Raw genomic sequence first — 17,201 nt, 5'->3', positions numbered from 1 at the left:
TGAAGGTGCATGTGTCACAGGACAAAGCAGTCACACAAATGGACAACGAGAAAAACGAGGTTCCCTTTAAAAAACTATTAATTTCATAGAACTGGGCAGCTGAGATTTCATGACTTGATATACGAACTTTCCTTCATGCTACCTCCTGCAACTTCCTTTCATACTATTTAAGGCGCCTTTCCAAAGGCTACTGGAGAAAAAGCATGAGGAAAGAGAAAGGGGAAGAAGAGGACAGGTCAGCTGAGTTCTGAGAAGAGAAATACTGGAGAAAGTTTGGGAAGATTTCAGTAGCTTTCCCCTATGCTCTGTGAGTAGTAAGTAAAGCAACATACACACTATATGTCATTAGGTACACAAAAGCATCCCTCAATATGCAGAATAAATATTTATCACGCTTTTACTCTATTCCAAGCAAAAGAAAGATAACTAACATTGCAATGAATATCTCATCAGCAACATAAAAGGTTAAAAGGCAATGGAAAGTGAGAGGAGGGGTGCCTGGGGGACTCAGTAGGTTAAGCGTCCATCTCTGGGTTTCTGCACAGGTCGTGATCTCAGGGTTGTGAGATCGAGCCCTGTGTCGGGCTCCACATTCAGTGCAGTCTTCTTAAGACTCTCTCTCTCCCGTTGCCCCTCTCCACCTCCCACTCTCTCTTTCTTTCTCTCTAAAATCAATAAATAAATCTTTTTTTAAAAAAGTGTGAGGATAAAATAAGTGTTAAAAAAAATAGAATGGATAACTTTCAAACCAGAAAAAGCAAAAAACAAATAAACAGGAACAATAAGAAAGCAAAAATTAAGCTCAAATATATCAGTAATCTAAATTTTTAATCACTATCTTTAATAGATAATTAAGTCTGTTTATATTGGGTAGGTGAAAACAAAAGCTAGAGATGGGCACACCTAAAACACAAAGACATACATAAGCTAAAATGAAAGGAATGGGAAAAAATATACTAGACAGATAACAAAAAATCTATCTGGCAAAATTAGTATCAGGCAAAACAAAATTTAAAGTGGAAAGGCTTAGTAGTAATAAAGCAGGACCTCATTTGATGACAAGAAAAGCAATCTACAAGAAGCTATAATTTTGAACTTCCATGCATTAATAACATAGTTTTAAAATATATAAAGCAACACTTTTATAAAATCCACTATTATAAAAGATTTTAGTTTATTTCTCTCAAAAAGTTATCAATAAGGTGAGCCAAAAATATACATATTAAGAATAGCAAAAATTTAATCATGTCAGATTCCAAGGAGGCTTTCTGATGAATCAGAAAATATGACATAAACTAAATCACTGGAAACTCCACATTTTGGGGTCAGAAGCAAAACTAGTTTAAAACGCAATAAAATGAGAAATGGCCGTGATAGTTTTATTTTACAGTTTACTGCTTTTCTTTGGTTCATTTTTCTATCCAGTTGCAAACTGTCAAATCATTTCAACTGCCGTCTTCTTTTGTTATATTTTCACAGATATTAATTCACTTGATTCTCATAATAAGCCTGTGAGGTTGAAAAATTAATTATTCTTATCTATTAAACTCAAGTAAATTAAAACTGCTCCTGCCCATGACCAGAAAAAACAATTCTTTGGTGGTAGAAGTACCAGAGCTTGCTGAAAATTATCTGAATAGTATTCTGGATATCTGATAGCATCTTTGTAGTACCCACCCATATCCCTAATTCACCAGCATTGTTTTAAAAGATTTATTTGATTGATTGATTTGGGGGGGGGAGAGCGGGAGAGAGAGTCCCAGGCAGACTCCATGATGAGCCCAGAGCCCGACACAGAGCTCGATCTCACGACCCGAGCCAAAACCAAGAGTCAGTCACTTGACCAATTGCGCCACCCAGGCGCCCCACTAACCCACCAGCATTTTAAAGCCCATTTTGCCACCAGGGTAGCAGGCTGAAAGTGCTGGGAAATTAAGGCTCCCCCAACAGTCCTCAACCCCAAACTGAGAGGGTTTGCTATATAAACGCTTCAGCTTCGTCACCCTCAGGTGGGAGAACTCTGAGGCACATTTTCTACACCCTTCCCAGAGATCCCCAGCAGGCTTAAGCTTAAGTAGCACCCTATAATGGTTCCTTCCTTTGCCTGTCGCATTTCCCCACCCCTCTACAGTGCTTCCTTCCCCTCCCAATTCAATGATTTGCACTTGAGTCCTTGTCTCAGGTCTACTTCTACAGGCACCAAACTAAGGCAATCTTTCATTCTGAAACAAAAATGCATGCTTTCCACAATTGCTGCTTACTGTTTAAGGTCAGAGATAACAGAATCATTAACATTTGTTTCTGATCTCCCGAAACACAGAGAATTCACAATAAAATGCAGCGAGCATCCCAGCGTGCGTTGCTGGGAACCAATGGCCTTATTTACAACAGAATACCACAAACTAAGTACCATATTGGGCTAGTGCAGAGGGAGAAGGAAGAACTGAATATTAAGGAATTTATGAAGGATATGGGGCCAGGGAGTGGTTAACAATTCTTCATGCTATGGGTATCACAAATGATTTGCCTGTGTGTGCTCTAAAAAGCTGCACAGGTCAACTCTCCAAAGGCTCCTTGAGATTGCAATGGGGGTTCACATGGCCCTGATTCCAAGTGGGAACTGCTACACTCAACATCACTGCCACTTTCAGTAGGGACTGGTCTTCACCTGGAGATCTTCCATGAGAGCGGAGACATTGTCTGGGCAAACCTGCCGGCTCTCCGTAAGATCAGAGAGAAGCCTGGCTCCAGACTGCCCGACTTTATAGCTCCTACCGCTTCTGGAGTAAATTATTAAGGAACATTTCTGCCCTTTATGCTTTACAAGAAGATTTGCAACCATTCATCCCTCATTCCCTACAACGGTCTTATGAGGAAATACATGGAAAGCTGGGAGATTTGTGGATGAGTCACTTGGTTCAAATTACACTTTCCAGCATCCTTACAGCCTTCCTTGGACAGAAGAAGGTCTCTAAAGATCATGCCAAATCTTCCTTTGAAGTGACAGGTAAGACAGTGAGAAATAGTTCAAAAAGATCTCTCATTTTCTGAAAGAATTTAAGATCTTGCTTCACCACTCTGCAGTTTAAATAGCTTTATAGAGATTTGGAGGTCATATTTACATTCTCCCTCCTGCTTTGTATCTATGTTTTTAAAGGCCAAATCCATTCTAAGATAAATAAAGCTTTATCCCCAGGAAAAGTGACTTTGAGTTCTTTGCAATGCATGGCTTCTGCTTCTGGAACTACTGTTTTTCTTCTCCAGCGTCATAATGTTATCCCCTTGTCTGAATAAATGAAGCACATATTAAAAACCATGGCAAAGAGGGGAAAAAAGAAAATCAGAAGGAAACAAATGTTTAAAATAACAAAAAGAGAACTTCCCTTGTTCATTCTTGTCCTTGTTCCAGAAAGCGGCTAGTGCAGGCAGAAAGGGCAAAGTGTTCTTGCTCAGTCATGAGCAGGATGGACAGGCTCGGCACAGTTAGACGCCAGTTATGCTTAGCACCGCAAACCTTCCCTTTTTATCTTTTGTTGTTTTCAAACTTCACATTCATATTTGGAAGTCCAGACCTGTCTCATCTTGGCTAAAGATAGGAGAGGGACTGGAGATCAATGGTTTTTAAGGGGCAAATTTCTTTTTAAGCAAAATAATCTTATTTGAATCTTCAACATAAAAAGCAGCTTTAAAAGTGGCATTTTGTCTAAATTTATTTTATGAGTTCTAAGTCAGATAAGAAGCACCCAAGGCTTACCAAAAACAACAACAAAAAAAGGTAAATGATAAAAAGGAAAAAAAAAAAACCTAAAAACTTTCAACTCTGTAATATGATACTGACACAATGAAAGCTTTTACACATTCCCTTTTTTGGGGACAATGACATTTAATTGAGTGCAGTACACAAGTTGAGAAGGTGTTTTATGGGGGCGCCTGGGTGGCTCAGTCGTTAAGTGTCTGCCTTCAGCACAGGTCATCATCCCAGCGTTCTGGGATCCAGCCCTGCATCCGGCTCCCTGCTCGGCGGGGAGTCTGCTTCTCCCTCTCCCACTCCCCCTGCTTGTGTTCCCTCTCTCGCTGCCTCTCTGTCAAATACATAAATAAAATCTTTAAAAAAAAAAAAGGTGTTTTATGTGAGCACCAATCCACAGGGCTGAATTAACAAAACAAAACAAAAAAACAAAAACACTTGACAAAGCTGTAACCTTGCAAAATAATGATATATCTATAAGAATGTGACTCCGATAAACAAACATGCCATAAAGAAAAGCTGTGTACTGGATGCTGTGGGGAGCCACCTAGAACCCCCTTGAGGAACGACACATCCATCCCCAGACACTGTGAGTGTGCCTTCTCCCCCACATGACCCCCAACCCCTCCACACACCCCTACCTCCCCATCCCCAGGGGAGCTCACATCCAGTGACTGGTGGGTGAGGAGGCATCACGCCCTGGCCCCCCTGCCTCAAGAACAACCAGGAAGGGCCATCGCAGCTGCTGAGCTCCGGTGATTTGGGCTGAGGCTTTGGTTAGAACTGCATCACAGCTCAGCAGTGGTGCACAGCCCTGCTGAACCCTGCTGCCTTCCCCAGCGACAGCACTCCACCACTAACTTCCGCACATCAGCACCCGTCTTAGGGTCTCAGACAGGTGAAAGTACAACCAAGACCCAGAGAGCCTACACGTGCATCCAATAAGCACTCTCATTTTGCTATATTTACTTTAACTGTCTCTCCACAGACACATATTTGTAACGTGTGTGTGTGTGTATTTCCCCTAATTTTTATTTTGAAAATTGTCAAGCCAACACAAAGAATAAGACAAATACTCATATACTCCCATTGGGTTCAACAATTCTTAGCATTTTAGCATACCTTTCCTTCCCTATCTATGTCTTCTTTTGCTATCCCACGTGAAAGGATTACTGAAGACATCATATTGCTAATCTCCTAAATACTTCCGTGTGACGTCCCAGGAATAAGCACAAGCTACACCACCACAATATTATCATCACATCCGAGAAAACCAACAATTCCATTAATTACAGACTTAAGGGGCGCCTGGGTGGCTCAGTCGGTTAAACATCTGCCTTCAGCTCAGGTCATGATCCCTGGGATCGAGTCCCGACTTGGGCTCCCTGCTCAGCTGGGAGTCTGCTTCTCCCTCTCCTGCCTCTCCTCTCCCCCCCCCCACACTCTCTCTCTCTCTCTCTCTCAAAATAAATAATTAAATAAAATCTTTTTTAAAAATTACAGACTTAAAATATTTTTAATGTTGTTTTCAACGATACTCTAATCAAACATTTGTGAAACTCGTGAGGTTTCTTGTAGTCAAGTTTGAAAAACATTTTTCTAGGGTGCCTGAGTGGCTCAGTCGGCTAAGCATCTGCCTTTGGCTCAGGTCATGATCCTAGGGTCCTGGGATCGAGTCCCACACCCGGTTCCCTGCTCAGCAGGGAGTCTGCTTCTGCCTTTCCCTCTACCCCTTCCCCCAGCTCATGCTCCCTCACACTCTCTCTCTCTTAAATAAATAAAAATCTTTTTTTAAAAAAAAAAGAGAAAGAAAAACACTTTTCTAGAGTAATACCTAGGAAGAACAGGCAAAGAAAAAAAAAATCAGTCTTCGATTTCACCCATGACCTGGTCAGTATTGAAAGAGTGACTAACAAAGCTTGACTCCCTCTGCCCCCAACAGAACCAAACACTCTTCTACAGCCTTGTGTATCAGACCCATCACACATTAGAATACCTACCTGCATACGCAGATCCACGCTAAGGCCTATGAATTGGTTAATATCTTAATAAGTGACAACCTGGTAAGTGTGCCTATGTGAACACTTCTGTTCTCAAACCCACAGTTTGCAAACTTGGTATCGGCTTTTCTTATTAGGCTGGCATTCTTAGGCTGATCAAAAGGGTGTTTAAATAATAATTACCCTGGGAACCCAGTAAGTAAGTACAAGTACGGGATACTGTATTACCAGGCACTACAAAAACATATAACGTGTTGTATCTTCCTTAAATAAACATCATTCATCACTTAAGTAAACCAACAATTAGGTTGAAAACACAAGTGCTAAGAGAGAAAAGTGATATCCATTAAAATGTACATTTTATTTCAGGAACATCACTTTTGAGAAAGTGACTTACTTGGAAACTCACTTAAGTGGTGCCATTAAAAACTTGAAGTGTCAACATCCTTGGGAAATGGAATATATTAGCAATGCAAATGTACAAGTGCCTCCTCGGGCTGGGCTTGGATAGTCCTGTTTAAGTCAGACATCTCAGTTAAGCAGGGCCTTTATCTGGTCATTTAGGGATAAGGAAAATACACTGGACCATAAGCATGCATATATATGCTTCTCTCTCCCTCCCTCCTTCGCCCCCTCCCCGCCCCCACACACACCACTCTTCCTGTGTTTGAGAGGGGAAAAGAAACCTACCATCGCCTACACCTTGAAGGCTGGTGGCTGGCATTTCCTCTAAAGAGACATCTGAAATAGCTTCAGTTTAAAACAACAAGGATTTCAAGGATTAAAAAAGCAAGTACTTCAAGGGTCAGATGATGGGTGGAATGTGAAAAGTTCATTCCACTAAATACAACCCACTATGGTCCAATCCCTGCTTCCTAAGCCTGATGTGGATGCCAAAGGCCAGCTGGAGGAGTCACCTGTGGCTCTGCCTAAAGAAAAGCTCATGTTCTCCTTGTAGCCAGAGGTAAAGTCCTTCCCACTCCCCCTGGCCCCCAAATCTCTCAAAATTACAGGGCAAGGGAAAACCAGTCACCCTACACTTGTTAACACAGTAAGCTAAGCAAGCAAAGAGCTAAACTTACTAGAGCCAGCGGCTTTCAAATAGTTTTGAACTGTGACCCAAATAAGAAACGCATTTTAAGGGCAACCCAGTTCCCATATACAGTAGAAACACAAAACTAAGACATTTTCCAAAATCATGGAGTCCTCTGATATTTTCTATTCTCTTAGAAGTGCTAGTCCCAACTCATTAAACTGATTTTATCACCCACTGACAGGCAAGGCCCTGCAGTGTGAAAGACATGCTAGAAAGCTGAGACGAAAAACTGTATTTTTGTGCTAGACTGGATTCATAGAAGATCTTTAGCCACGGCTTTATTTAGAGCTGACTAAACTCCCAGTGTTTAACCATACATTCACACTGCAGATGACTCAAACAACAGTGCCTCTCCAGGCCTATTCGCATTCACTGCCCAGGATCGCCACAGCGAATAACCAGACAAGTATCTTCCATCTTCTGTGGTGCATTCACACATTACACGTAACCACACCCGTGGTTTTTAATAATGTAAATGGAGTTGTATTAATTTACTGTTCTGTAACTCACTGAACTTAAGAGTTAAGTCTTTTGGAGTCAGGACATGATTTTCAAATCAGTTTATCTAGATTGACTACATTCTTTTTGTCAATAGTACTTTGTTGAGGTATAATTTATACAGTAAATGCACATAACTTAAGTACAGCTTGAGAATTTTTTCACATATGTATATCCCTGTGTGACTACCGTCCCAATCAGTACAGAGAACATTTCCAGTATCCCAGAAAGGCTCCTCCATGCCCCTTCCAGTCAATACCGTCCCCACAGAGATATCCACTATTCTGACTTCTGACACTATACAGTAGTTTTGCCTGTTAAATTTCATATTCATGGAATCATAGAACAGCTATTCTTCTGTGTCTGGATTCTTCCATGCAACCTAATAATTCTGAGGTTCATTTCTGTTTTTGCATGTATTAGTTTTGTGGCGGTTTTGCTTTTGTTGCCAAGTGGTGCTCCCACCACAATTTCAGTTGTTTTCAGTTTGGGGCTCTTACGAATGAAGCTGCTATGAACATCCTTCTAGAAATCTTCCTGTGGACATATGCACTAATTTCTCCTGACAATATACTTCTGGGTCATAGGTTGTGTGCAACTTTATTAGAGACTACAAACATTTTGTGACAGTGACTATGTCATTTTACATTCCCACCAGCAGTGTAGAACCTTCCAGTTGTCCAATCCTTATCAGCACTTTGCACTGTCAGTCTTTACAATGTTAGCCATTCTGGTGGGTGTATGCTGGTATCTTGTTACAATTTTAATTTGCATTTTCCTGATGACCAACGATGTTGAGCACTTTTTCATGTACTTATTGGCCATTCCAATATTTTCTTTTATGAAATACCCATTTGAGAATTTTGCCCAATTTTTTAATTGGGTTGTTCATCTTTTTGTGATTGGTTTATAGAATTTTTTAGTACATAATGGATACAAGTCCTCTATCAGACATACGTATGCTGAATATTTTCGATCTCTGGTTCCCTTTCACTTTAGTATCTGCCACATTCTTTGAAATGGATGCTTCTTTTCCCAGTGTAGTAGCAGTTGTTTATGTTACCAGCTCTCTATTAACGGATATTTATACTCACGGGTAAAAATTTGTGCTTCAGTGGAAAACTGTTCATTGCTTGGAGCACATCATTCTTGGTTAGTTGGTTCTGATTTTCCATTCTGTAAACTGCATATAACTGATAGCAATGGAAAATAATTCTTAGCTACAGACATGCAAATAAATTCTCCAGTGGAGAGTCAATTAATTGCCTTCCCTGACTGTGGGAGAAGCCAGTTTTGCCTCCATTTGCACTTTCATTTCAATATTCCTAATCTAATAAAAATATGTTGTTTGGTTATCCTTTGAAATGGTTGTGGCATATTACTTGTTCCCTAATTAGTAGTTAAATAAAATCTCTAACATATATTCATTTGATATCTGTAGGAGAGCAATAATTTTACTGTTTTAAAAAGTATTCTTTAACACATTGTTTCCCATTTTTTATCCTATTACAGAGAATGCTGCAACCCTTCTTGCACATTTATCTTTGTGTAGAAGTCTCTCTCAAGACTAAGAAGTCCCCATGCTCTCATGTTCCAAACTGAACCAACTTTGAGGAATGGATTTAACAAGTTAGCTACATGAAGGCATAGAGGATGAATATACAGAATTTAGATTTTACAGGGGACAAGGTCAAATTAGGTTCAAGCCAAAGAAATCAAACTAATGGTGAAATTTCAGGCATGGTAAGGCAGAGTGAAAGAGGAATGCATTTATTTACTGGGCACCTACCACTCCCAGACCATTGAGTTAGGCAATGAAGAAAGGAAGGTCAGGCTAGAGGGGGAGACAAATAGTTGAGCAACTAAGTAATGTGAAGACAGACTGTGTGCTCTAATACACCAAGTGGAGGAAAGGGAATTAATCCATCTCTAGTCTTCAGGTTATGGCCTCTGAAAGCTTTCAGAGTACCTGGGAATGCTTTCATATGGAAACAGCCTTTTATATTTAAAAAAAAAGAAAAAGAAAAAAGAAATCATCATTTTGAGTTTATTACTGAAATATAATTGACAATGTTATACTAGTTTCAGTTGGACGACATACTGCTTCAACAATTCTATACATTACTCAATGCTCGCCACAATAAACGCAGTTACCATCTGTCACCATACAATGTTATTACAGTACCATTGACTATACTCCCTAGGCTGTACTTTTCATTTCTGTGACATCTATTTTATAACTGCAAGTTTATACCTCTTAACCCCCTTCACCTATTTTGCCAATCCCCCCCACACTTCCCTTCTAGCAACCACCAGTTTGTTCTCTGTATTTAAGAGTCTGTTTTTAGTCTGATATTTTGTTTGTTCATTCGCTTTTTTAGATTCTACACATAAGTGGGATCATAGGGTATTTGTCATTGTCTGACTTATTTCACTTAGCATAATACTCTCTAGGTTCATCCATGTTGTTACAAATGACAAAATCTCATCCGTTTTATAGCTGAGTAATATTCCATTGTATATATACCACATCTTCTTTATCCATTCATCAACTGATGGACACCTGAATTGCTTCTGTATCTTGAATATTGTAAATAATGCTGCAATAAACACAGGGGTACATACATCTTTTCAAATTAGTGTTTTCATTTTCTTTGGGTAGATATCCAGTGATAGAATTACTGGATCATATGGTAGTTCTATTTTCAGTTTTTTGAGTAACATCCATACTGTTTTCCACATTGGTTGCGCCAATTTACATTCCCACAAAATGCATGAGTGCTTCCCTTTTCTCCACCCCCTGGCCAGAACTTGTTATTTCTTGTCTTTTTGGTGATAGCCATTCTGACAGGTGTGAGGTGATATCTCATTGTGGTCTGGATTTGCATTTCCCTGATAATTAGTGATGTTGAGCACCTTTTCCTGTGTTAAGAAATTAAGTCCTGATTATCACTCTTTTCATGTAGGAACACCCATTTTGACAACCCGTTCTGATAACAAAGATGTTCAGCTTTATTGCCAAAAACTATCTGAAGTAGTCATTAAACTGCTCATGGGTGGATATGGGAGTGGCACAACTGACTTGCGAGTTTCTCCATTTCTAACGGCACCTTCCTCCTGGGCAGTGAGATGATTAAATGTACGAACACATGTTGTACTATGTCAGAGGTCGGTTAAGAAAGCAGGAATAAAGGGCTTTAGCATAGGAATTAGTAGTTTGCGGGATTAAACGAGGTAGAAAAGACAAGTTCAAAGAAGGTGTCACCAAAGATCAAGAAAGCAAACACTGGAGACCTCAGCTTGAAGCACCAAGGAAAATTCTTGAAAGATTACTGGAAAGCTGCTGAAGAATCTCGAAAATCCCCTCACTCTACCCCCACCTGTCTGCAGCAGTGAAGTATGTGATCCTCATGAATCCTTCGGGAAGCTTCTGTAAATCTCACATCTGCCCATGTGTCCTCATTGTGTTGCAAAACAGCTTCTCCTTTTCTTCTGCCTTCAAATTTCCTGCAAGCTCCTCTCATCAACAAACTCTAAACTGGAACCATACTGAGACAGGGGTTATGGGAAATGTGACTCTCAGCTTCTCTTTTGCAAAGCAGAAATTCTAGAAGTGGGACGTGGTGATGCTGAGTTGAGGCCTGGCACACGGCTGAAGCTAAGTGGTAACCATAATCACCACTGTCCCTGAAGCGGCAGGGACACTGAGCAAGTGCTTAACTTCACAGTGTTTGGAGTACTATTTTCCTCCCACATTATCTGTCCATTGTTCAGCCTCCCCTTTCCCCTACTTCATTGTGCAGGAACCAAACAAGGACTCAATGGTCACAAACCTAAAAGTCAAATGCTTAATAAGTCAGTAGTCTGGAAAAACATATGAAAGGATTTATAGGTGTGTGTCAACCACTCTCGTATAAAACTGAGACTGGAGGTCCAGTCCTGGCTTTGGTGCTAATAAATCTAGGACTTGGGGCAAACTGCTGAACCTTCTAGTAACTGTTTTATTGAAAAATTCAAGAGGTTGTGATGCTTTGAGTAGAACACATCATTTCCAAGCGTGCATAACCTCGGTCTCATCAAGGGAACACTAGACAAAACCCAAATTGAGGTACATGCTACAAAATGACCAGTACTCTACAAAAGTGTCACGGTCAGAAAGAACAAGAAAAGACTGAGAACTGCCATAGATTGGAGGAGATTAGGAGACATGAGAATTAAATGCAATATAGGATCTTGGATTGAATCCTGGAAGTGAGAAAGAGTTTTCTTTAGTGGAAAACCTGGCAAAATACAAATAAAGTCTGGAGTTAACAGTATTGTACCATGTTAATTTCTGAATTTTGATAATTGTACCATGATTATGAAAGCTGTTAACGTTAGGAGAAGCTGGGTGAAGGGTGTACCAAAACTCTCTGTAGTATTTTTCCAACTCTTCTGTAAATCCAAAACTCTCCCAAAATAAAATGTTAAAATATGAAACTGTGCTACTTAAATAGTACCAAATTTTAATTCATCATTTTCATTGGACCCTGCAAATTATGTAGCCAGTCCTACATGGAAGTCTATGGAGAACTGGATAAAACCCCTCCTGTGATACAAAATAATGAAGCAGCAGCAAAATGATTCCCATGAGCTTGAACGGAACCTGGAAGGAGCAGAGATAGGAGCTTCTCCAATCGAATGGGTCTTGAGGACTGGGATAAGAATGGTTCTAGGCCAATGACTGAAGACCAGCTGAGACAGATACTTCAGCTGATGATGGCTATGAAAAATGACAAAAACCTGATTCTGAATCCTCTCTTCAGCCTTGGCAATGTATAAGACCACTAAAACTTAGAATCAATTCTGGATAAAAGGATGAAAATACCCACCCATTGGTATTCTCCCAAACCTATCTCCACTCATGTCCTGGGCTCTTTACTTGCATTCTTGAGAAACTCAAAATCCTTGAATGACTAAGGCTAAGTTTTTACTCCAGTGCGTGAAGGCTCAAAATAGAAATTAGGGGTGACGTCACCAAGATGGCGACATACAGGTTCCTGATTTCACTCTCCCTCACTAGAACTAACAAGTATTCCTGAACAGGACACCACTAAAAGAATCCTGGAACACGAGGCAGAGGCTGAGGCACCCCCTGCACCACAGAGACCAAGACAGACCGCCTCAGAAGGCTAAGAGGATGAAGCACGGACCGCACTGCCCCCGCTCAGACCAGCACACCACCACAGTTTCCTCCAATGGGAAAAGAGAGCCCAGGTGACAAGCAGTGCCCCAGCATTGCGGGTAGCTCCGCGGGAGCCCCTACTCTGGTCTCGCCCCACCGGGATTGCAAGGGAATCTGAGTGGGACTGAGAGGGGGGAGGGGCTTGCAACATTCGCGCGCGCGAGGTTTGCAACAATTCACGCAGGCACCTGGCAGGCCGAGCTCCTAACTGCAGCGCCCAAGCAAGTAGCCCCAACCACGAGTTTTGCTCACGTGCAGAACCACTGAACTTGGCAGGGTGCACGTCCGCCGGACTCGGGTCCTCAAACAAGGAGTTCTGCCCACCTTAGAGCCTAGTCTGCCCAGGCCCCCGCCAGGTGCTGAGTCACAGCCACAGGTGCGGCGTGGAGAACATCTCGGGCCTGACAGACCAGAGAGAGAGCCTGGCGGGAACAGCTTGAAGCCTGCGCCTGCGCGCCTGAACTCAGAGGAGGGTAGGCGGGGCTGCTCGCCTGCAGGGCAGGGCTGGTACCGCAGTTGGCAGGGAAGGTTCCAAGCTCCACCCAGACCGGGGCATTAATTCATAGCCAGGGATGAGAGTAGTTGACAGCTTCTCCCCACTGGAAAGCCTGTTTAAAAAATTGGGATCTTCCAGGAGCGGCCCCACAGCAAGGCCTGGGAGCTCAAACGTAGCCCCACCCATCATGGGTCCCAGGCCCATCTAACCTGAAGGTCTAGTGAGAACACCTGGAGGTTGTGTAATCGAAATAGAAATTAAGTTGTTATAGAAAAATAAAGTAATATTTCTTGCCCAACTGTTGGTGTAGACATTTGCACCTGTCAATCTTACAAATTAATTTTACTAATTAAGATTACCAAGTATTCCATCTCAAAGAAGACAAATAGGATTTTTTATCATGGTGAAAAAAGTCATCGCAAACTTAATGTATTGAGTTAAAATAAGGCTGGGAGGAGGTGGCAGGGGAAATTAAAAAAAAATAAGGGTGAAGGAAGCAGTGAGCGTGAATGTGGTTAGACAGCCACTGTTGCAGAGATAGCCCTCTACTAGATGCAGAAATAGTCTCTAAAAAGTGAAAAACAGCTGACTAAGCCTTGCTGGCCAAAGTAACACTTAGATTTTACCCAGGAAGGGTAAAACACTTCCAAAGTTTTCAATATCCTTATGACTATACCCACAATAGTAAATTACTGTTGCTGGGTTCAACTATTCTACTTTGCTTATAAAGCAAGAAAGCAAACATTCTAAGTGTGACACTTTTATGGAACCGGATGAAAAACATGTTATTAATTTTTTTAAAAACCACTGGATTGCATTAGTAAAGGTTCTGTAAAATTACTCCATTGGAAAGAACAACCTAAACATCTGTATTAAGAATACCTTAAATGAAAAAAAAAAGAATATCTTAAACGTTTATTCATTGTATTTATTTGTAAAACAAGACAACTTAACAAAGATAAACTTATTTATCAAAAACAAGTCTTATAAACAGGCTTTTAAAATATTTAACATTGGACGAATACAGTAATGGAATGAACCTGTGAAAGTTTGAAGGCAGAAAAGGTCTAATTTAGTTTAAAATAAAATATGAAGCACCTTTGAGAAATTTATTTTGCTCAATCAGTGTCATTATAAAGAAGCTGTGTGTAAAAAAAATAAAAATAAAGATGTTGTGTATATATTATTATGACTCAAACCATGGGAATCATTTTAAACACTTTCTTTAAAAAAAAAATGGGTATTATAAACTGTGCTAGCGAATACAGCAGCCACTATCCACATATAGTTATTTAAATTTAATTTTAATTAGCTAAAATGAGGTAAAATTGAAAATTTAGTTCCTCTAATTTTTTAAAGATTTTATTTATTTATTTCACAGAGAGAGTAAGAGAGCACAAGCCGGGCGGGGGGGGGGGCAGCAGAGGGAGAGGGAGAAGCAGACTCCCCAGTGAGCAGGGACCAACTGAGCCACCCAGGCAGCCCCCACATGTGGCTCTTAAGCACTTGAGATGTGCTAATTAGAGGAACTAAATTTGGGGGTGCCTGGGTGGCTCAGTCAGTTAAGGGTCTGCCTTCGGCTTGGATCCTGATCCCAGAATCCTGGGATCAAGCCCTGCACTGGGCTCCCTGCTCAGTGGGAAGTGTGCTTCTCCCTCCCCCTCTGCTGCTCTCCCTGCTTGTGCATCTCTCTCACTCTCTGTCAAATAAATAAATAAAATCTTAAAAAAAAAAAAAAGAGCCTCATGTGGCTAGTGACTACCATACTGGACAACAGAAAATTATAGAACATTACCAATATAATGGTACTGGACAGGACTGGTCTAACAAATTATATAAGCAGCCACCATAATAAAGTTAACCATGTAAATCTTGAAAAATTTTTGTAAGTGTAAAGTTTTTGTTTTTGTAATTTTGCTTCTAATCCAGAGAATATTTCAGATAGCACAAAACACGAATCAAATTTGAAATCTGCATATAGTTTAAAATTTAATCTCACCTAGAATATAATTTTACTTTTCCATATTAGCTGTAGTACCAATGCTGTGTAAAATTATTTGTAAAACTGAATGGTGAAGCCAAAGACTATCTCAGATGAATTAATCTGAATAATTTGCCCTCTGTGGAAGTTTTTTGGCTTGAATTATTTACTTTTTAAGACTACTATATGCATAGCCTAAACATATAAAGATATGCATAGAAATACTATAATTTTATTAACCTAAAGGCAACTAACAACAGATTTTTTATTTGGAGAACAGGGTCATAAAGATTACATCTTATATCTTATCTTTCTAAAATTAGTTTTACTATGTTTCACTAAAATACTCTAAAAGTTTAATTTTCAAAAGATATATCATTTGAAAAAAATGTATCTATTCTACAAATTGACCATATAAAACCATCCTAAACTACTTTACGTGTCACAAAAATAACAAGACTTGTCAACGTTCACACAAATTACTTTGAACTACTTATTACTTTCTATTGAATTTCTTCTTTGCCTTATCAAAAGACCAAAGTTAATTTATGTCAACTATCTAAGAAAATCCATGGGTCATAAGCAAATGGCCACAACTAAAGACGGAACTCTCACAAGGAAAAAAATGTTTTTTGAACAATAACCAAGAATGTGATAAAGCAAATATAACTGAGAAACTGTTCCATAGGTCGAAAGCTGCGAGATGACGTCATAACTAACAAAACAGTTCTCTTTTTTTTGACAAAACGTTTCTTAAACACAAATGATCAAACAATGAAATTATACAGTATTTTCTATGGCTAAAACATTCAAGAACTTTAAAGTGCTTAAGCTAAAAATAAAATCCTACTCATGAGCAAAATGGAATTATTTTTTTCATTTGCCAATATTCCTGCCAATATACTTCAAGATCATTTTTTCTAATTGAATTTCTGATCAATATTTTTTTTCATTTAAACATTGTAAGATTTAAATTTGTATGCACTTCAACTAGTAGAATCAATCAGAAAAACACAGTAAATATATTAAACCTTCACCCAGACATTTCAGAAACAAAAACAAAAAACGTCAGTGTCTGAAACTGGTCAGATTCTTTTTATTCATGTTGATATATTCTTAAATTTGAATTATTTCAATGGAACCAAAAAGCCTCCTGACATGATTTTCTATGTTGACTCTTAGAAAACTGCCTTGATAAAATATTATCAGGAGGTAATTAAAAGCATGTTCTTATCAGGAGTAAATCAAAAAACCATACGTCTCATGCCTGGAAAGCTTGGGTCAAACAATAGGATGTCAATCCTATGAATGCCCTACTGATGGATATATAAGAAAGCCAACATGGGTGTTTTGGTTATGTGTAAAACATACCTCCCTTCCGAATCAGTGGAGCTTAGACCTCAGATCTGCAGTGACAATTCACTTGACAAATATTGAATGTCTACTACCTGCAAATTCCTATACCTGCCATTATGGTTTGCCTATCCAACCATGTCTCTCTACCTCATTACCTAATCTGTGTCACTGGTGCTCAGATCTCATCTATCACTAAAAGCTAATGTGCTATTCTCATTCTACCTTAAAACAGCAATGAAAACAACCTTTAGGAGTTTACTACCATTCCCTTAATCAGAGGTTATCGGAGTACTGCCCATCACTTTGTTCACGAGATGAAACATTACACACCTTCCTAATACAATTCTGTCTGCTATATGGGCGGAAAAAGAACATCGGATATTTCTTCAGTTGTGAACGCAAAACTACACTGCCGCTACAACAAGCTAATTTTGGAATTACAACTTGAGAAACTTACAGGATGATACAACAATAAAAAAAAATGTAGGGTGGCTGGCATTCAAGTACTTCAGTCAGTATCTCTTGGCTCTGACTCTGTTGGAGGAGTTGTTGCTGAAAGCCATTACACTTTGGATATGGACTTCTTGAGGTCATATCGAAGACTGCGGATGGAGCTATTGATAGCTGTCACACACAACTTCCAGTCATATCCTGTTTCTGAGAGACTGCAAGTCGGGTAGATGTCTTGAAGAAATTCTGGTGGAAAAACCAAAAACATAAGTTACTTAGAAATCACTTCTCAGAGAAATGAGTTTATTCAACCTCAGTTCTATTGCTGTGACTATAAAAGGGCCATTAAAAC

The 17,201-nt window shown here is 39.7% G+C and overlaps 1 protein-coding gene across 1 annotated transcript in view; it reads right to left on the bottom strand.

The window, feature by feature from the left end:
* Positions 1-16,907: 16,907 nt before the first annotated feature.
* BEND2 (BEN domain containing 2) overlaps positions 16,908-17,201 on the bottom strand; it is a 54,195-nt gene continuing 53,901 nt past the window's right edge. The window contains 1 exon segment of the mRNA XM_087860082.1: positions 16,908-17,095. Coding sequence (XP_087716208.1) covers positions 16,908-17,095 — 188 coding nt within the window.

This window comes from Ursus americanus, chromosome X (assembly GCF_024610735.1).
Source record: "Ursus americanus isolate L20-20 chromosome X, mUrsAme1.1.p, whole genome shotgun sequence".
Lineage (NCBI taxonomy): Eukaryota > Metazoa > Chordata > Mammalia > Carnivora > Ursidae > Ursus > Ursus americanus.
The sequence above is the reverse complement of the archived record's forward strand: the minus strand, read 5'-3'. Positions and strand labels throughout refer to the sequence as shown.